A 16,209-nucleotide genomic window follows, 5' to 3' on the forward strand; every position below is an offset into this window, starting at 1 on the left:
CAAATAGAGTAAACCTAAGCCAAGTGGATTCTTTCTCTTGAGATTCTGAGTGGTGTCTGCATAGAGACCATTGCCTATTGATGGTGATCTTGGCCCGAGAGGCCATGATATAGAGTTCGGGCCAGGTGCGAAATGAGTGTGCAGAGAGGCAACTGGCTCAGGGAGGGGAGAGGAGGAAGCAGATGTAGAGACTATGCAGGCTGGAGAGGCAGAGAGAGTGGCTTGCTTTCTGACAACTTTCTAATTCCCAATTCCCACGAGCCCCAACTGGGCTGTTTGCCCTTGTGTTCTGAGAAATCCCATCTCCTTCCAATAAGCTCCTCTTTTTGCTTGAGCCACTTTGAGCAGATTCTCATTCTTTGAAGCCAGAGGGCCTTATTAACACATCTGTGCCCTCCTCCACCCTCTCCCTATTGTGAGACCCTTTGAGTCAGGAACGTCGTCCCGTTTACAGTTTGTCTCCAGCACCTTGGACAGGGCCCTGCAATGGGGCTGTAATGTGAGGATTGAACCTTGCTTGGTACAGTGTGCTTAGGAATTGGGGGAAGGTGGAGGAAGCACCTTCCGAGTGGGTGGAACAGAGGCGTGGAGCGAGGATGAGCATGCGTGGAGGACTATACACCCAGAACTGGTCAGAGGCCTCAGGGTTGGCTGGTAGGGAAGGCTGATCACGGATGACCTTAAACACCAGGCTGAGCAATGGGGGTGGGTTCATCGAGGTCTTTCAGCTGGAGGAACATGACCAAGAGCAGCTGTGTTCTTTTCTTTAGCAAGGGATCTGATGGCCCAGGTGAGAGATGGCATCTTGAGATAAGCCTGTATAGATGGAATAATAAAATAGACCCCAGAGATTCCTGGTGTAGAGTTGATGGGAGATGGTAACTGGTTGGACACTGTATTAAGTCCTGAAATGGAGACTATTCTATTAACAAACCAATGCATGGAAAGAAAACGTCAACCTCTGTTAATCAGAGAAGTGCAAATTGAAAGAGATGCTGCTTTTTATTCTATCAAATTAGCGAAGATGCTGGTGAGGGTGTGGTAAAACGGCCACTTCCGCATTTTATAGCACACACACAGGATAAACTGGCACAAACACGATTTGGAGAGTAATTTAGCAAAATAAATGACTGCCTTTAAAGATTTTCATATCCCTAGTTTCCAAGAAGTAAAATGACTAGATCTAGCTTATAGAAATCTTCTAAAACATGTAGTTTATAGCTAAAGATATTTTTTGCAGTGCTGTAGGAAACAGACCAAATATACACTAAGGCAATATTAGGTTTATGTGGTTATGTCTGCTGTGGACTACTACCGGCTCTGCCCAGCAGGAAGGAACATACGGGCAGACTAGGAGTTTTGCTATTTTGCTGTATCATTGTCGTCTGCTCTGTGAGGTGTTTCGCATTCACAGTGCTGGGCACAAAGCAATCTACCAGGGATATCTGTTGATCTGTGTTTTAGTTTCCTGTTTTAGCTGCTATCTACAAATTACCACAAACTTGGTGGCTTAAAACAGTAGACATTTACTCTCTCACAGTTCTTAGGCCAGAAGTCTGAAATCAGTATCTCTGAGCTGAAATCAAGGAGTCAGCAGACCTGTGCTCTTTCTGGAGGCTCTAGAGGAGAATCCATTCTTAGCTTCTTCCAACTTTTGGTGGCTGCTGTCAGTCCTTGGCTTGTGGCCACATCACTCCAATCTCTGCTTCCATCATCACATTGCCTTCCCCACTTCTCTCTGTGTGTAATCCTCTCTGCCTCCCTCTAAAAAGGACCCTTGTGATCATATTTAGAATTTACTTGAATAATACAGGATAATCTCCCCATCTCAAGATCTTTAACTTAATCACATCTGCAAAGTCCCCCCCCCCCCCTTCCATATAAGGTAACATTTGCAAGTACCAGGGACTAGGATGTGGATATCTTTTAGGGGAACATTATTCAATTTACCAAAACTAGGTTTAAGGATTGAGCAAGGTGGGTTGAGATCAGATCCACCGTTGGCTCTCTCATGGCTGCAGCCAGTGGAGGGTGGCCTGGAAGAGAACCTAGGCTGTGATGGGCAAGGGTTTTCAGGAGGGCTGCCTCTCTTGCCTGAGTTCAGTTCATTGTCTGGGCCAGAAACTGCAGGCATTGGGGAGACTTTGCCCAGGACGGGTTTTGAGGGGCTGAGGATTTTACCCAGAGTTCTTTTCTCTCAGGACCCAGCAGCCTTGTACTTTAAGATCAAGTGGGGGGGTGGAGGGCTGGAATTGGGACCTCATGAAACAGTCCTGTTAAAGACAAGTGTTTGTATTCTAGAAAGGGTCTCTTGTTTATGAAGGATTCTTGTGCTAGTTTCTAGGTTCTTGGTTGCCTTGGCCTTGTCACTGGCTTGCTGTGTGGCCTCAGGCAGGCTGCTTTCCCTCTCTGTCCTCAGTTCTGCAGAATTCTGGAAGGCCTCTGTCCTCAGTTCTGGAGAGTTCTAAAATGTCTCTGGAGGCTCAGACCTCACACACTGTCCACCTCTCCCCCAAACCTCTCTGCCATTTAAGTCCATAAGAAGCTGGGGAAAGCTACTTAAAGTCATTTCTCAGAACAGCTCCTCAGGATTTTAGCAGTCTAAAGTCCTCCCAGTAACAGCCTGTCTCCCTTTCCAGCCACCCCTTCTGGGGTTCCATTATTCTAGGTGGGCTCAAGAGTGAGCCATGAAACCTGGACTCAGACTTATATGCCTGGAAGAGCCCTAGAGGCTGAAGGGTAGATCATGGGAAAAATAAATGAAGCATTTGGAAAGTAAACCAGTGGTGGGCAGGGATTTGTTCACACAAAATGAATAATGGCTGCTGTATGTGGGAATGGGCATCTGTGGACCTACTAGGACAAGGACTTTGGGGTAGGAGGACGATACAGGAGACCCCCCCCAGGAATGGGCCAAGTGCTGGGGTCTGCAAACCCTTACTCAGGGTGGCCTGACTCTATGGGGTGGGACAAGGGTCAGGGCATGGACTGTCTTCAACATTAAGGACATTCAGTGATGCCCTGTTGGGGCTACTTCATTTCATAAAATAGCAGACCCTTCTCCAGGCTCACAGCCAGCTTCTAAAGAGTTAACCCTGGGGCCGGTAAGGGATTCAGAACTCTGCTGATGGGTAGGTCACCACACACACACACACACACACACACACACACACACGTCAACACACACACACACACACACACACACACACACACACACACACACACACACACACACACACTATTTATAACTTATATTTATAGTTTATATTTGGATATCACCCTGATTGTAATTATTCCAAAGTTCCCTAATGGGATGCTCCTGGGTGTGAGCTCGCCTGCTCTTATTGTACTGACCAGCAGGTGGCAGCACAGGACCACTCAAACTTCAGGAAAAACCAGGCAAAAAAATCTTCCCGTTTTAGTCAAACCGCAGAGGGACCCCTCTTCCGGACTCTGTGGTGGTGGTGACACCAGTTAGCCACCAGGGACCCACCCACACACCTCGTCCCAGTGGGCATGGGAGGGGAAACAAGAGAAGTGGATGAATCTGCCTCTGGGAGCTCACCCCCGAGGAACCGAAAGCTGATTTGGGAAAGAGCATTTGGGGGGATGCCACGTCTGGGCGTCACATCATGAGATAACATGTATACCTGACCTGGTGTTAGTACTTGGCAAGTGTTAGCTGTGTATATGCATACCTCACCTTATTTGATCCTTACCATAAACCCACAGGGAAGTCTTAGCAGCTCATTTTACAGGCAGGGATACTGAGGCACAGTGGGATAGCCTTAGCTGTCCAGTGTCAAGTGAACAGGGAGTTGAAAACAGGTCTTGGTAGCTCAGTGTCCAGCTGTCTTTCCTGTGCGAGCTGAGGAGATGCTCAATGCTAAATCACAAACTTCCTTATCAAACAACACACACACAACTACTCAGTGAGAATGGAGGGCCATACCTACTGAGGGGCATAGGCAAAGGAATGGGTAGGCGCAGAATTTTCCTGGGGAGGTATATTTTATAGACCAGGGTGTGTGGAGATAGAGGGTGGTTGGTGATGGGAGTTGACCCAGCTGTTGGGCTGGGAGGCAGAAGAACAGAGTTGTTCTGTTTCTGCTGTCTCATTGCTGTGTGACGGTGGGCAGGTTCTGATCCTCTCTGGACTTTCTTTTGTGGATTAGAGCAACTCATGGGTCCTTGCTGGTTCTCACTCTCCAGGGAATCTAGACTACCAAACTCTTTATTAACAAAAAACACACACAACAGGCTTGTGACTGTTCTGCTCATGGGATTCTTGCTGAGATTAAACAAGGCCACAAAGAGAATTACTGGGCAGCCTGAGCAAAGCACAGCCCCAGAGCTGGGGCTGGGCTACCTGGAGCCCTGGGCCTGGCCTTGGGGAGCTATTCCTGCCCTGGCCCCATCTTAGGTTTCGCCTGTCACAGGTTGGGCTCTTCAGGAAGCAGATACTGAGATCGAGTTCAGAGTGCAAAACGAGAGAAGGGGAAGCAGGTGAGCACAGGGGGAGCCATCAGACTGGGATGCTGGCCTGCCTCTGTTCTGCCAGCCCAGCAGGCCGGGAACAAAGGCTGCCAGTGAGAGGAGGCATTGCGGGGAGATGCCAGGTCCTGGCACTGCTGTCTTGCTTCATCATTAGCTGGCCCTCCATGTCCCCATCTCTCCAAAGAGCAACTTGGGCTGGAAAACTGAGACAGCCCCGGGAGGAGGCTGCTGGCCAGCCATTCTTCTCAAAAGGCATCTGAATGTTGTCTCAGTGTCTGCCCCACCAAAAAAGGGCTACCCTGCCCTCTGGGGTAGGAAGTCCAGGCATTAGCACCCCCACTCCCACAGGCCTAGGACAGGCCTGGAGGGGGAGGGCAGGGTATGAAGAGAACAGCAGAAAATGTCAGAGCCCAGGTGTATGTGTGTGCACGTGTGTGTGTGTGTGTGTTTGTGCAGGGTGTGAAGGTACATGCGTGTATGTGCATGTATGGATACAGTATGGTTGTGGGCACATGTCTACATGGGTGTACATGGGTATACATACACATGTGCAGTACCCTGTGATCCTCTGGCATTCAGGTGGGGGCTGCCAGTTCTGGGCACCTCTGAGTGGGCACAACTTGGATTTGGCCCAGTTCCTGGGAAAGTGAGGCTGAGCCCAAAGCTACGAGGAGTGTGGCTTTGGGGCCAGGGCAGGTGCAGGGGACCCTGAGTCATCACAGAGTAGCAGCCGCAGCAACAGAACCACATGAATTCTGGAGCCCAGGCTCAGCTCTTTACCGGGGTGTTGAATACTGACCACAGCCCCCTGAAGTTATTCCATTTTATAGATAAAGTGTTCTCTGAATGTTTGCCTCTGATGGATAGAGAGTAGTGAGGACAGTGTTGTACTCATACTTTTCTAAATCTGTGGTGTTCAGACGTGGACAGAGCCAGACCCTCCCCTGGAGAACCTCTCCTTGGTGATAGACATCTGCCCTGCTGCAGGGAGCTCGAGCCCAGCATCCTCAGAGCCACCCTGACTGCAAGTTTCTGGGAGAGAAAAGCTCCCTTGTCCCCTAGTCTGGGGGATTAGGGGGTACGGAGAGGCTTGGCTCTGTCTAGCCCTCCCCCTTGGACCTGGCGGAGGGTATAGCCCATCCCTGGCAGGGCCAGTGACGCAAATCAGCAGTGGGGAGGCTGCTTTGGCTGGGGATGAGCCAGGGCCTGCAGAGGCCCCTCTGTCTAGGCCAGATGGCCTCTGGCTTTAGTAGGAGGGACTGTCAACACCTTCAGTCAGGATCCTGGCCCTGGTTCCTCACACTGCCCTTGTCCTGTCCAGGCCTTCAGGTACTATTTACCAAGGGGACCAGCAAGTGGTGCTTTCTTTAAGATGCCCATTACTTGAACCCCCGCTACCTCCTAACTCCCCACCCATAGTGCCCAACCAGTTCCATTAGAGTTGCATGAAGGTGACCTGGGGACCTTACCTTGAGGTGTCCTCTCTTCCTCTATGGTTCAAGATGGATTAATTCCTTCTCCATTTGTTCATTTTATTCATTCATTCATTTCTCCAACAAACATAAATTGAGCATCTACTACACACCAGGCCTTGTTCTAGGCCCTGGAACTACTCAGCCGAACAAGACAGAGTGGTCTCTGCCTTCATAAAGCTGACAGTCAACTGGGGGAGACGAAAAGACTAGCGAACAGGTGTATAGTAATGTGATTGAGGCTGGGGCTAGTTTAGAAAGGATCATCAAAGAAGACCTCCCTGAGGAGGGGGTATTTAAGCTGGGCCTGGAGTTCCAATTCTGGGGGTGGGAGGAGGGCAAAGCTCCAGGGAGAGGAGCTAGCCCGTGAGAGGGTCCTGTGGGTGAAGACAGGTGTCGTGGAGTCTGCTGTCCACTCCCTCATAATGGTAGGGGCAGGAATGCGGGGCATGGAGGGAAGAGGGGAGGAAGTCGGGGCCAGAACTTGAAGGCCTTGTAGGAGGTGGATTTGATTCTGAAAGGCTTTCACAAAGGGAAACAATATGAATAGAGTTAACATTTGGAGAGCTTATGCTACATGCAGCTACATGTCAATCACCTTACATAAACTAGTATGTTCAAACCTCACCAAAATCCTATGGTGGGTCCTATTATCCCATTTTACAGATTGGGAAACTGAGGCACTGAGAGGTTAAGTCATTTGCTTAAAGACACAGTATAGGTCAGCAGTAGAGCAGGAATTTCCGGTGGGCAGCTGGCTCTAGAACCCTAACTACTGTATCATCCACTGCCCCATAGACTGTGATTCCCTGACCTCCAACATAGCCTCCTCCAGGAAGCCTTCCCCTCAACCCAGAGTTTGTTAGCTCTGTTGAAGCAACATGTAAACACACCATATGGCCTAAAAAACTGTGGGGTCCTCAAGAGGTCATCTTGTCTGTGCCCTCGTCCTCAGGTGGACATCGCATTGAAGTCCCATTTTGAAGATGAGACTACTGAGACCCAAAGGGTTAAGGAACTTGTCTATTATCCAGAGTCAATAAAGGAAGCATGGGAAATAGATTCATGGTCTCCTAAATTCCTCCACTCCAGCTCCAAACCTTCTACCCTCCACTTTAAGACAATTCCCAGGTTGTTTCTTGCCTGTTTTCTACTTCCCACCCATCCCCCAGCTAGATGGCAGCCTCCCTTGGTGCCCATCACAGGGTAATGCATGCAGCAGGTGCACACTCAGTGTCTGTGCAGAAACACCTGGGCGTGGTACTGCTGTACAGGAAGCCTTGAGGAGGGATGTTTAGCAGAAAGGATAGATGTGAGCTGATGCTTGAAGGATGGTGAGGAATGTTTTGGTGAGCCCGGGAGATGGGTTGGGGAATTTGGAAGGGGAAGGGCATTCCAGCCAGAGGGAACAGCATGTGCAAGAGAGGAGAGGAATGGTATGATCAAAGAACAGTAATGGTTCAGTTGGACCTGAGCATGAAGAGGTGGGCAGTGAAGCTGGGGTGGGGCTACAGGGACAGGATGTAGCCTGTCTGCCAGGCTGAGGAGCTGGGGCTCTGGCTTGGGGTGGGTGTTGGGGAGGCAGGGAGAGAGGAAGTCATTGCCTGGCAAGCCCTGTGAGAAAATCTTGACCTTGCTGAGTAACTTTATGTGTATAAGTCATGTTTGCCCTCTGAGCCTCAGTTTCCCCCTCTGCATGATTCGGGGTTGTGCCTATCCTAAGGATCCTCTGGGCCCTGCATGGACTCGTTCCATGGCTGCTGCTTTCTCATCCTAACAAACAGAAGCTCTGCTGAGTACATCTGGAATATCTTTAATGCCCTGATTTCTTTTTGCCCTGTGTACCTTTGCTTTGTGATATTCCGCCAACCCTTCTGGAGGCACATGTCCCAGGGCCTGGTTCACAGGGAAGCCTGGGTTGACATGCTCTTCTTTATCTTCAAGCCCTTCCTTTTGTGGAACCTCCTCCAGGTCAGGTGACCATCCTGGGCCTGGGCGTGGATGTGGGCCTGGGTGTGGGCATTGGCATGGGCCAGCTCTGAGAGTGATGGCATCAGTGGCATTAGCGGCATCTGCTCCTCTGAGGCCCTGGGGGAGGCATGGGGCAGCTCATCAGGGTCCAGGTTGGCATCACTCCAGCCCTCGGAGCTGTCACTGTAGCCAACCAGAGCTGTTGCTTCATCCTCAGATATAGTGACAGTCTTGGCTGTGTCCTCCCTGAGATTGCTATCTAAGTCCCCTGCCAAGTGGTTGGTGGTCCCCTCAGACTCACTGGCTGTGTGGACACCTGTGGTGTCCTCCTGCTTCTGCTTAGAGCCAACCAAATGGGTTCCACAGAGCCCTGCCATGGGCTGGGTGGGTGTCTTGGCTCTGCCCTGGCCAGTCCAGAAGAGGGTGAGCTCCTTGCGGCAGGTCGCCATGGCCAGGCTGGTGAGCAGGGTGCTGGACACCAGGTAGAGTAGGGCAGGCTGGCCCATCTGCGTGAGGACCATGGCAGCAAACGTGACCAGCAGACCCACGGCGTAGGCCATGGTGCAGGCCATGAAGTAGACCTGGCGTGAGTGCATTTGCACATCAAAGCGATGACAGTAGGCAACCAAGAAGCCTGGGACCACAATGTCACCGAAGCCGAGGATGGTAAAGTGCTGATCACACAGGCTCAAGGCCGAGAAGCTCAACTGGGGCACTTTGAGCACCATGGGCAGCCTCTCATGGCTCAAGGAATCTGCTGGGCCTGAGGCCACCTCTACCATGATGCTCTCTCCGGTCCTGGTGAAGAGAGGTGTAATGAAGACAAAGAAGACGTCAAAGGCCAGCAGGGCCAGCAGGAAAAAGGTACAGTTCTTGAGTTTGGGCAGTCGCACGCGCTGCAGGACGAAAAGGCAGTAGGCTATGCCCAGAGCATCCTGCAGGAGCCAGGCCCAGCGGTCCTCGTTGCGGTAGGCGACCCAGACACCGGTCACCACTGCGCACAGGGTAGCCAGCAGCAGCAGAGGCAGCTGCAGACAGGCCCGGTGACCAGGCAGGGACCACCGGTATTGCTGCAGGGGCAGGTACTGCGCCAGGGGGGCCATGCAGCCGTAGAGGCCGGTGCCCGCGCCCAGGCCGAAGATGGCAATCATGACGTAGACGAAGCTGTCGTAGAAGAAGTAAAGCAGCAGCATGATGGAGCAGGACATGGCAACCACTGCGGCCGTCATGGCCGGCGTGAAGTCCACGGGTGTGTCCTCATCTTCTTCCTCTTGCCCCCCCTGGGCGACCCCCACGTCCTGTTGATTCTGACCCCCAGGCCCCCCCCCTCCTCGGGCCCGGCGCCGCTGCAGCCGACCCGCCTCGGTCACACCGGCCCAGTAGCCCCCCGCAGCCACCGTCCCTAAGGCCAAGATGAAGATGACCACCATGTTGTAGTCGAGGATGGGCTCTGGGGGCGCATACAAGGCCACCCGGGCCAGGGTGCTGCCGCAGGTGTGGCTGAGGATGTCGAGCATGTCGGTGTATCGGATCGTGGCCACTGGGATGGTGAGTTCAGGCAGGGGTTTGAGGGGGTCCTGGGACGCTACGTTGGTATCTGAACACTGTTGGCCACTGACCCGGCTCACGATGAGCAGCCCGTGGGCTCCTCGGCCCTGAGCCAGCCAGCCCTTAGCGTAGAAGCTGCAGTTGCCCCTCATGACCATGGCGGTGGTCCGGTGGAGGGGCCGCCTGTTGGGGAAGCTGGGCCGGGCTGGGTGGAAGGAGCCCTCGCCAGGGCACCAGGGTGCCGAGGTGCCATCGTACAGGGGCAGGAGTGGGGCGTGGCGCAGGTCCCGGGGCAGGGTGACATAATCTGAGTTGACCAGCACGCAGTAGTCCTTGCTCCAGTTCTGTGACACCACGTGGACCACGCCGTACTCCCCCTGGGCCATTGTACCGGCGACGAGGAGGAGGAGGAGGAGGAGGAGGAAACCCAGGCACGACATCCTCCTCAGCCACCCCAACCTGGCAGCTGCCAGCGGCCCAGCTCCCCCTCCCAGGGGGTGGGTGTGGCCCTCTGTCACAGAGCAGCGTGGCCTCCCATCCCAGAAACCAGGGCCACACCTACCTAGTCATAAAGCTGTGCCACAGGGTCCAGGGCACTGCTACAGAAAACAGGGTCCCTCCCAGGGTCCTCCCTCTAATACTGCCTCTGTGTAGAGAGGTCATTTGGGTCCCTGCTCTCTGCCCAGCACCAGGTGGGGCTGAGCCAGGAAATCTGAAATAAGATGTGGGAGGATAGGGTTGAAGGTCCCAGACAGGATTCAGGGCCAGCTTCAGCCTCTTACCTCCTGTAAGAGCCTCGCCTCTCCACTTATTTCTTTAGCTGCAAAGAAATGAGGACATTGGGTCAGAGAGTTTCTGAGGTCCCTGGGACCCCTGACCCCCATAATATTGTGCATTTTTGTTGAGCTCCTACTAAGTGCCAGGTACTTGATTTGTCCTCAAAGAGATATTACTAGAGGCGGTGAACTGTCCTTCAAATCCATGCTCCTTTCTATTGGTGAGTGACTGAAATTTCATTGCCAGCCTCCCCTGAAGTTAGGAATGGCCACATGGCCATTTCTTCCCAATGGAATTGAGCAGAAATAATGTGAGCCCTTCAGAGGCCTGCACAGAAGCTGTAGGCTCCTTGTTCATCTCTTTCCCTTTCTCACAGGCCAATCATGGACAGGTATAGGTCACTGATATGGAGAGTAAGACATTGTCCTAAGGGATAGGGGAGGAAGGAAGGGGAAGGAACTGGGTCCCTTGGTGTCCGTGTGGAGCAGTGGTATGGGACGCTCACCAGGGATGGCATTGCATTATATTCTTAAGCCATTGGCTTACTATGGGTATTGTTATATTAGCTTAACTTCACCTGAACACCCCATGTCATGGGTGGGTAAACCTGAGGTTCAGAGAAGCCCACCCAGTGGGCCCCAGCCCCAATCTCCATCCCCAGACCTAGCTCTCACACTGGACAGGTCCCTTAGGCTTTGCCCTATCCAGGGAACTGCCTGGGGCCTGCCTAGCTCCTGGCTGCTGGAGGGCTCCGGGCTCTGCATCCCTGCTCTCTGCCCCAGAGCCTCACCTGCTGCTTATCCTTGTCCTTCAGGCCTTAACTCCAGTGATATCTCTATCTCCGTGGTGAGGAGAAAACAGCCTGCTTCTTAGCATGTCATGATCACAACTCAGGATGTACTTTCTTATCTCAGTCCTAGGTTTTTGCTTGTTTATGTGTTTTCTTGTTTATTTTCTGTCTTCTGGTTGAGCTCCACGAGGACAGGAACCTTATCTATTCTCACCTGCTGCTCTTGGATTCTGGCATAAAAAGTGACATTCAGGAAATGTGTGGGATGCGTGAATGAGTGACCCTGTTCTATAGTAGAAGGGACCAAGGCACAGGACAGTGACCAAATTTTTCCAGGATGCCACATCAGTGGTAGAGATGAGATTAGAACCCAGGCTATCGAGCAGTGGAGTCTATGACTAACCCGGCTGTGCTCGGGGCTGCATGGTTGGCCTGCTCATCCCAGATGAGTGGGACTGGGTGGGAGATGGGGTTATTGAAAAAGTGGATTCAACAGGGGAATCTTTAAAAAGTTACCTACAGACTTTATGCATTGTGTTGGTTCCTTGCGGTTGCTTTAACAAATCGCAAACTGAGTGTCTTAACATAGGAGTTTATTCTCTCTCAGTCTTGAGGCTAAAAGTCTGCTATGAACTAAGTGTTTGTGTGTCTTCCATCCCAATTCATATATTTAACGTCTAATCCCCAGTGTGATGGTACTTGGAGGTGAGGCCTTTGGGAGGTAATTATGTCATGAGTGGGACTGGTGCCCTTATAAGAAGACACGAGAGAGAGATCATCTTACTCTCCATCCTGTGAGGACACAGCAAGAAGGTGGCCATCTGCAAACCAGGGAGCGAGCCCTCACCGGGAACTGAATCCAGTGGCACCTTGATCTTAAAGTTCCGGAACTATGAGAAATAAATACTCATTGTTTAAGCCACCCAGTCTGTGGTATTTGTTATGGCAGCCTGAGCAAACTAAGAAAAGTCCAAAATTGAGGTGTCAGCAGGGCCATGCTCCCTCTGAGACTCTGGGTAGAATCCTTCCTATGTTTTCCTGATTTTGGTGGCACCTGGCAATCCTTGATGTTTCTTGGCTTGTAGTGACATCACCCCAACCTCTGCCTCTGTTGCACATGGCCTTCTCCCTATGTGCCTCTGTGTCTCGTCGTTTTATAAGGACATCAGTCATGTTGGATTAGGACCCATTCAATTACTTTAACCTTAACTTGATTACATCTGCAAAGACCCTATTTCTAAATAAGGTCACATTTACAGATACTGGGGGTAGGATCTAACATGTCTTTTTGGGGAACACAATTCAACCCATAAAACACATTTTAACTTCCAAGGAGTCAGCCTACAGTCACTGACCTTCCTTGAGGCCTGTCCTTTAGTTATGGTTCCATCCGTTGCAGTTCTAAGTCATCTTCCTTGTGACATCCACACTGAGGGGACGCCGTCCCCTCCGTTCAGCTGTGGGCTCTGTCAGGTGAAGGGCGAGCTTAAAGAACCTTGCAAAGTGGTTGGCAAGTGGAACCGTGTAGACTCTGACAATCTCCTCCCACCCAATTATTTATATCTGCCTCACCCACACCTAATTTCGCAGATATTTTTTTGTCCAACTTAGATTGTGTCTTTCAAAACATTCAACTGAGTTTTTATAAGAAACAACATTGCTCGCTGTTTGTGTGCTGATTCTTTCGTTAATATAACATCTAATTAGATTACAAACCAGTAGTTATAATGACAAGTTAACTGTCAGAAATGTGTTAGGGAACAAACACAACTGAATGGTGAGTGTACCCCGGCTGGTGCTGGAAAAAGTGGAGGAGGCACAGGCTGCTCCTTTTCTGGGCTCTGGTTGTAAAGGGAGGACTTGTGCTTTTTGGGGGGGGGGACAGTGAGGGAAAGGACACTCAGCTGACACCATTCTTATCCGAGTGTAGAGGTGTCTAGACTGGGTGCACCTCTGTATCCCAGCACCCAGGTGCCGGGCACAGCAGGGCAAGCCAGCCCCTTAACTGAGTTCTGTGATAAGAAAACTCTCTCTGGCCCTCCAGCTACTGACAATCTATTCCCTCACTGGGGGGGTCCCACTGTCCACTCAGGGAGTCTCGAATCTTTTAAAAACCAAGGACCAACATACCCACTGGGATGGCTATTATCAAAAACATGGATCATAACAAGTTTTGACAAAAACGTGGAGAACCTGGAATCCTCATAGGTTGCTGTTGGGAACATAAAATGGAGCAGCCACAGCAGAGAACAGTTTGGCGGTTCCTTGAGAAGCTAAACGTAGAGTTACCATTTGACCCAGCAGATGCACTCCTGGGCGTATACCCAAGAGAATTGAAAAGGGGTGTTCAAACGAAAACGTGTGCGTGACTGTTCACAGCAGCACTATTTACAGTAACTGGGAATTGGTGGAAAGGACCCAAATGCCCTTCGACCGATGGATGGGTGAATAAAGTGCAGTTTGTCCATGTAATGGAATGTTTTTCAGGCATACAAAGGAATGAAGTTCTGATACAGGCTCCTACAATGTAGGGGAACCTTGACAACATTATCCTACATGAAAGAAGCCAATCACAACAGAACAAATATTACCTGATTCTACTTTTATGAAATATCGAAAACAGGCAAATCTGTAGGGACAGAAAGCAGGTTTGTCCCTACAGAGGCTGGGGGAAGGGAGGAATGGGGAGTGAGTGCTTAAGGTGTGGGGTTCCCATTAGGTGATGAACAAATTCTGCAAATAGATAGTGGTGATGGTTACACAACATTGTGAGTGTATTAATGACACTGAACTGTGCATTTGAACGTGGTTGAGATGGCGAGTTCTATGTGATGTGTATTTAACCAGGACCCACTGCAGTCCCCACCAGGGGCACTAGGCTCAGGACAGGCTTGTTGTAGGTCTGGTGGTCTCGGGAGTTATCTCCAAATGGTGATCTCCTTGGTGTTTTCAGCACACTGAGAGCTTTGAAAAATATGCATGGTCCAGGTGTCTCTTGGCTCCAAGCCTGCCCAGCAGGATCTGCAGGACTTGGTGGGATGCAGAAGGTAGGGACTAGGAGGCGATGCTTGGAGATGGAGCAGGTTCCGGGGACGCTGGGAGGCCGCAGACTGCAGTCGGCCTGGAGGCTGGGCTGGGTTCAGAAAGGGGTCCACCTAGGCTCATGCTTTGTAGACACCAACTACTACATCTAGCTTCATCTCTGTATGTTGTTTGTCCACGAACTGGGAAAACATCCTCCACCCCTCCTCTTCTTAAAATAATGCTTAACTGCAAACAGTGCAGCCCTAGGGAAGGCATTGGCGGGGGCAGTAGGGCAGGGAGGGGTACTCTACAGAGAACTCCTGCTACATAGGAGCTAAACACAGTGGAGGGTAAGTGAGGCTGGCCTGGGTTCACATCCACCCATGCCCTTGGGCAGCTCTCTTAACCTCGCTGGGCTTCACTTTCCCTATTTGTTAAATGGGGATAGCAGCACCTGCCTCATAGGGTGGTATGAAGAGTAGATGAGGTCAACATGTGAGGGGCTCAGTGGCTCTTGGTGCCCAGTAAGCACCCCATCAATGATAGTGTCATTGTATGTGAGATGCAGGAGGCACTCCCTCTGTTTGGACCAAGGGCAGGCTGTTGAGTTTGATTTTGGGGCTGGATGAGATGGTCCTGAGGCCAGTGGCACCCTCGCATGGGCTGGGCAGAGCCTGGGTGGGTGCAGAGAGACCCCCAGAGGCTTCTGGTGGCTTGGGCTACACTGTTTGCAGTTAAGCATCATTTTAAGAAGTGGAGGGTGGAGAATGTGGGGAAGGTGGGAAAGGGGTGCTGAGAGCCAGGGTGGACATACACAACCCTCAGAGCTCCCACCTAGCTGGACTTAGCAGTTGGCCACTGGCTGGACCATCTTCGGACTGGTCCCATCTTCTCCTGGGACTCATCCTCAATTGGACAATCTGAACCACTGAGGCCTCCTTGCTGCCCCTCCCCCACAGCTGTTTTATCAGTCCTGGTCTCTCCAAATTCAAGCCTAGTAACCTAGTCAATGGAGGGGGTAGAAAGAGGCCTGGACTTAGAGCCAAAGGACTATTGATCTCAGGGGAGTCGTCAGGCCTCAGTTTCCTCGTCTGTAAAATGGGCTGATTCCTACTTCCATCAGTGAGTTGAGGATTAGTAATAAATGTCATAAAGGATTCTGTGAATTGCAAAGAGATCTACAAATGCCCACAATGAAGGAATTATCTGGGTTCCCAACTCCCGTCCCTTCCTAATAAGTGTATTTCCCAGATCTGACTCCCTCCCCAGTCCTGGTCCAAGGGATCTGATCCAGCAGCAGCAGGGAACTGAGGAGGCTGGAGGGGAGGCCGAGGACCCTAGGGCAGGATTCTACTGTCATACTCGGGGAAGGTGGAGGGAGCCCAAAATGGAGAATCGAAATCCCTCACTGTGGTTTTCTCTCCACTGCTGATCTGTGCACATGAAGGAGGGTCCCCAGAAGAAATGGGCTCAGGCAGGGCAGTTTGAGGGGATTATTCCCCACCCCAGCTGCCCAGCCCTCCCAGAAGTGTAGTGGCCTATGTGTCTTTTGGCCCATAGAACCACACTCATCTCTAGGGGACCTCTCTTCCTGCCCCACCCACAGGCCAAACCTCAGGGCAGAATGACCTTCAGAAACCCCATCTGGGGGCCTGCCTTCACCCTAACCCTGGAGCCCAGAACACTCCAGCCTTGGAAGGGTTAAACTCTGGGCACCTGCCCCTGGCACTGGAGCTACAGTTTTTTGGGGCCCAGATGTTTCTACCTGTGCATTTAGCAGCCCCTCTCCCCTTACAGTCTCTGGATGGGAGCGGTCCTGAGGCTCATCTGGACCAGCCCCTGCCTGCCCAGGGACCCCTCTGTAGCTCCCCTGATGGCGGCCAGCCTTGGAGGTGGCCTCCAGTGACCTTCCAGAGCCAGCAGCTCTGAGCTGAGCAGTTGGCTGCTGGCATTGGGGTGCTGCTTATCTGTCCTTACACAGGGCCTAGTGGACAATAGGCGCTCAGAGGGAGCCCATCAACTAAAGCCATGAGGAGGCACAGGCAGGAAAGGGGGGCACTGGCCCGCCTGCCCCCTCAGGACACCTTATCTGTGCAACCCCTTCACGGAGTCCCCCAGCCCCTCTCAGGC

General features: G+C 51.7%; 1 protein-coding gene and 1 long non-coding RNA gene across 3 annotated transcripts in view; one reads left to right on the forward strand and one right to left on the reverse strand.

Moving 5' to 3' along the window:
- The window catches only part of LOC308569234, a 135,386-nt gene that overhangs the window by 10,496 nt on the left and 108,681 nt on the right, over positions 1-16,209 (forward strand). The window lies entirely within an intron of this gene.
- SPPL2C (signal peptide peptidase like 2C) lies at positions 7,871-9,928 on the reverse strand (the record flags this gene model as incomplete). The annotated part of the gene is made up of 1 exon (XM_081161940.1): positions 7,871-9,928. One exon carries the CDS (start codon positions 9,926-9,928, stop codon positions 7,871-7,873), a length of 2,058 nt encoding a protein of 685 aa, XP_081018066.1.

The sequence above is a fragment of the Miniopterus schreibersii genome (assembly GCF_964146895.1).
Source record: "Miniopterus schreibersii genome assembly, chromosome: 16".
NCBI classification, from domain to species: domain Eukaryota; kingdom Metazoa; phylum Chordata; class Mammalia; order Chiroptera; family Miniopteridae; genus Miniopterus; species Miniopterus schreibersii.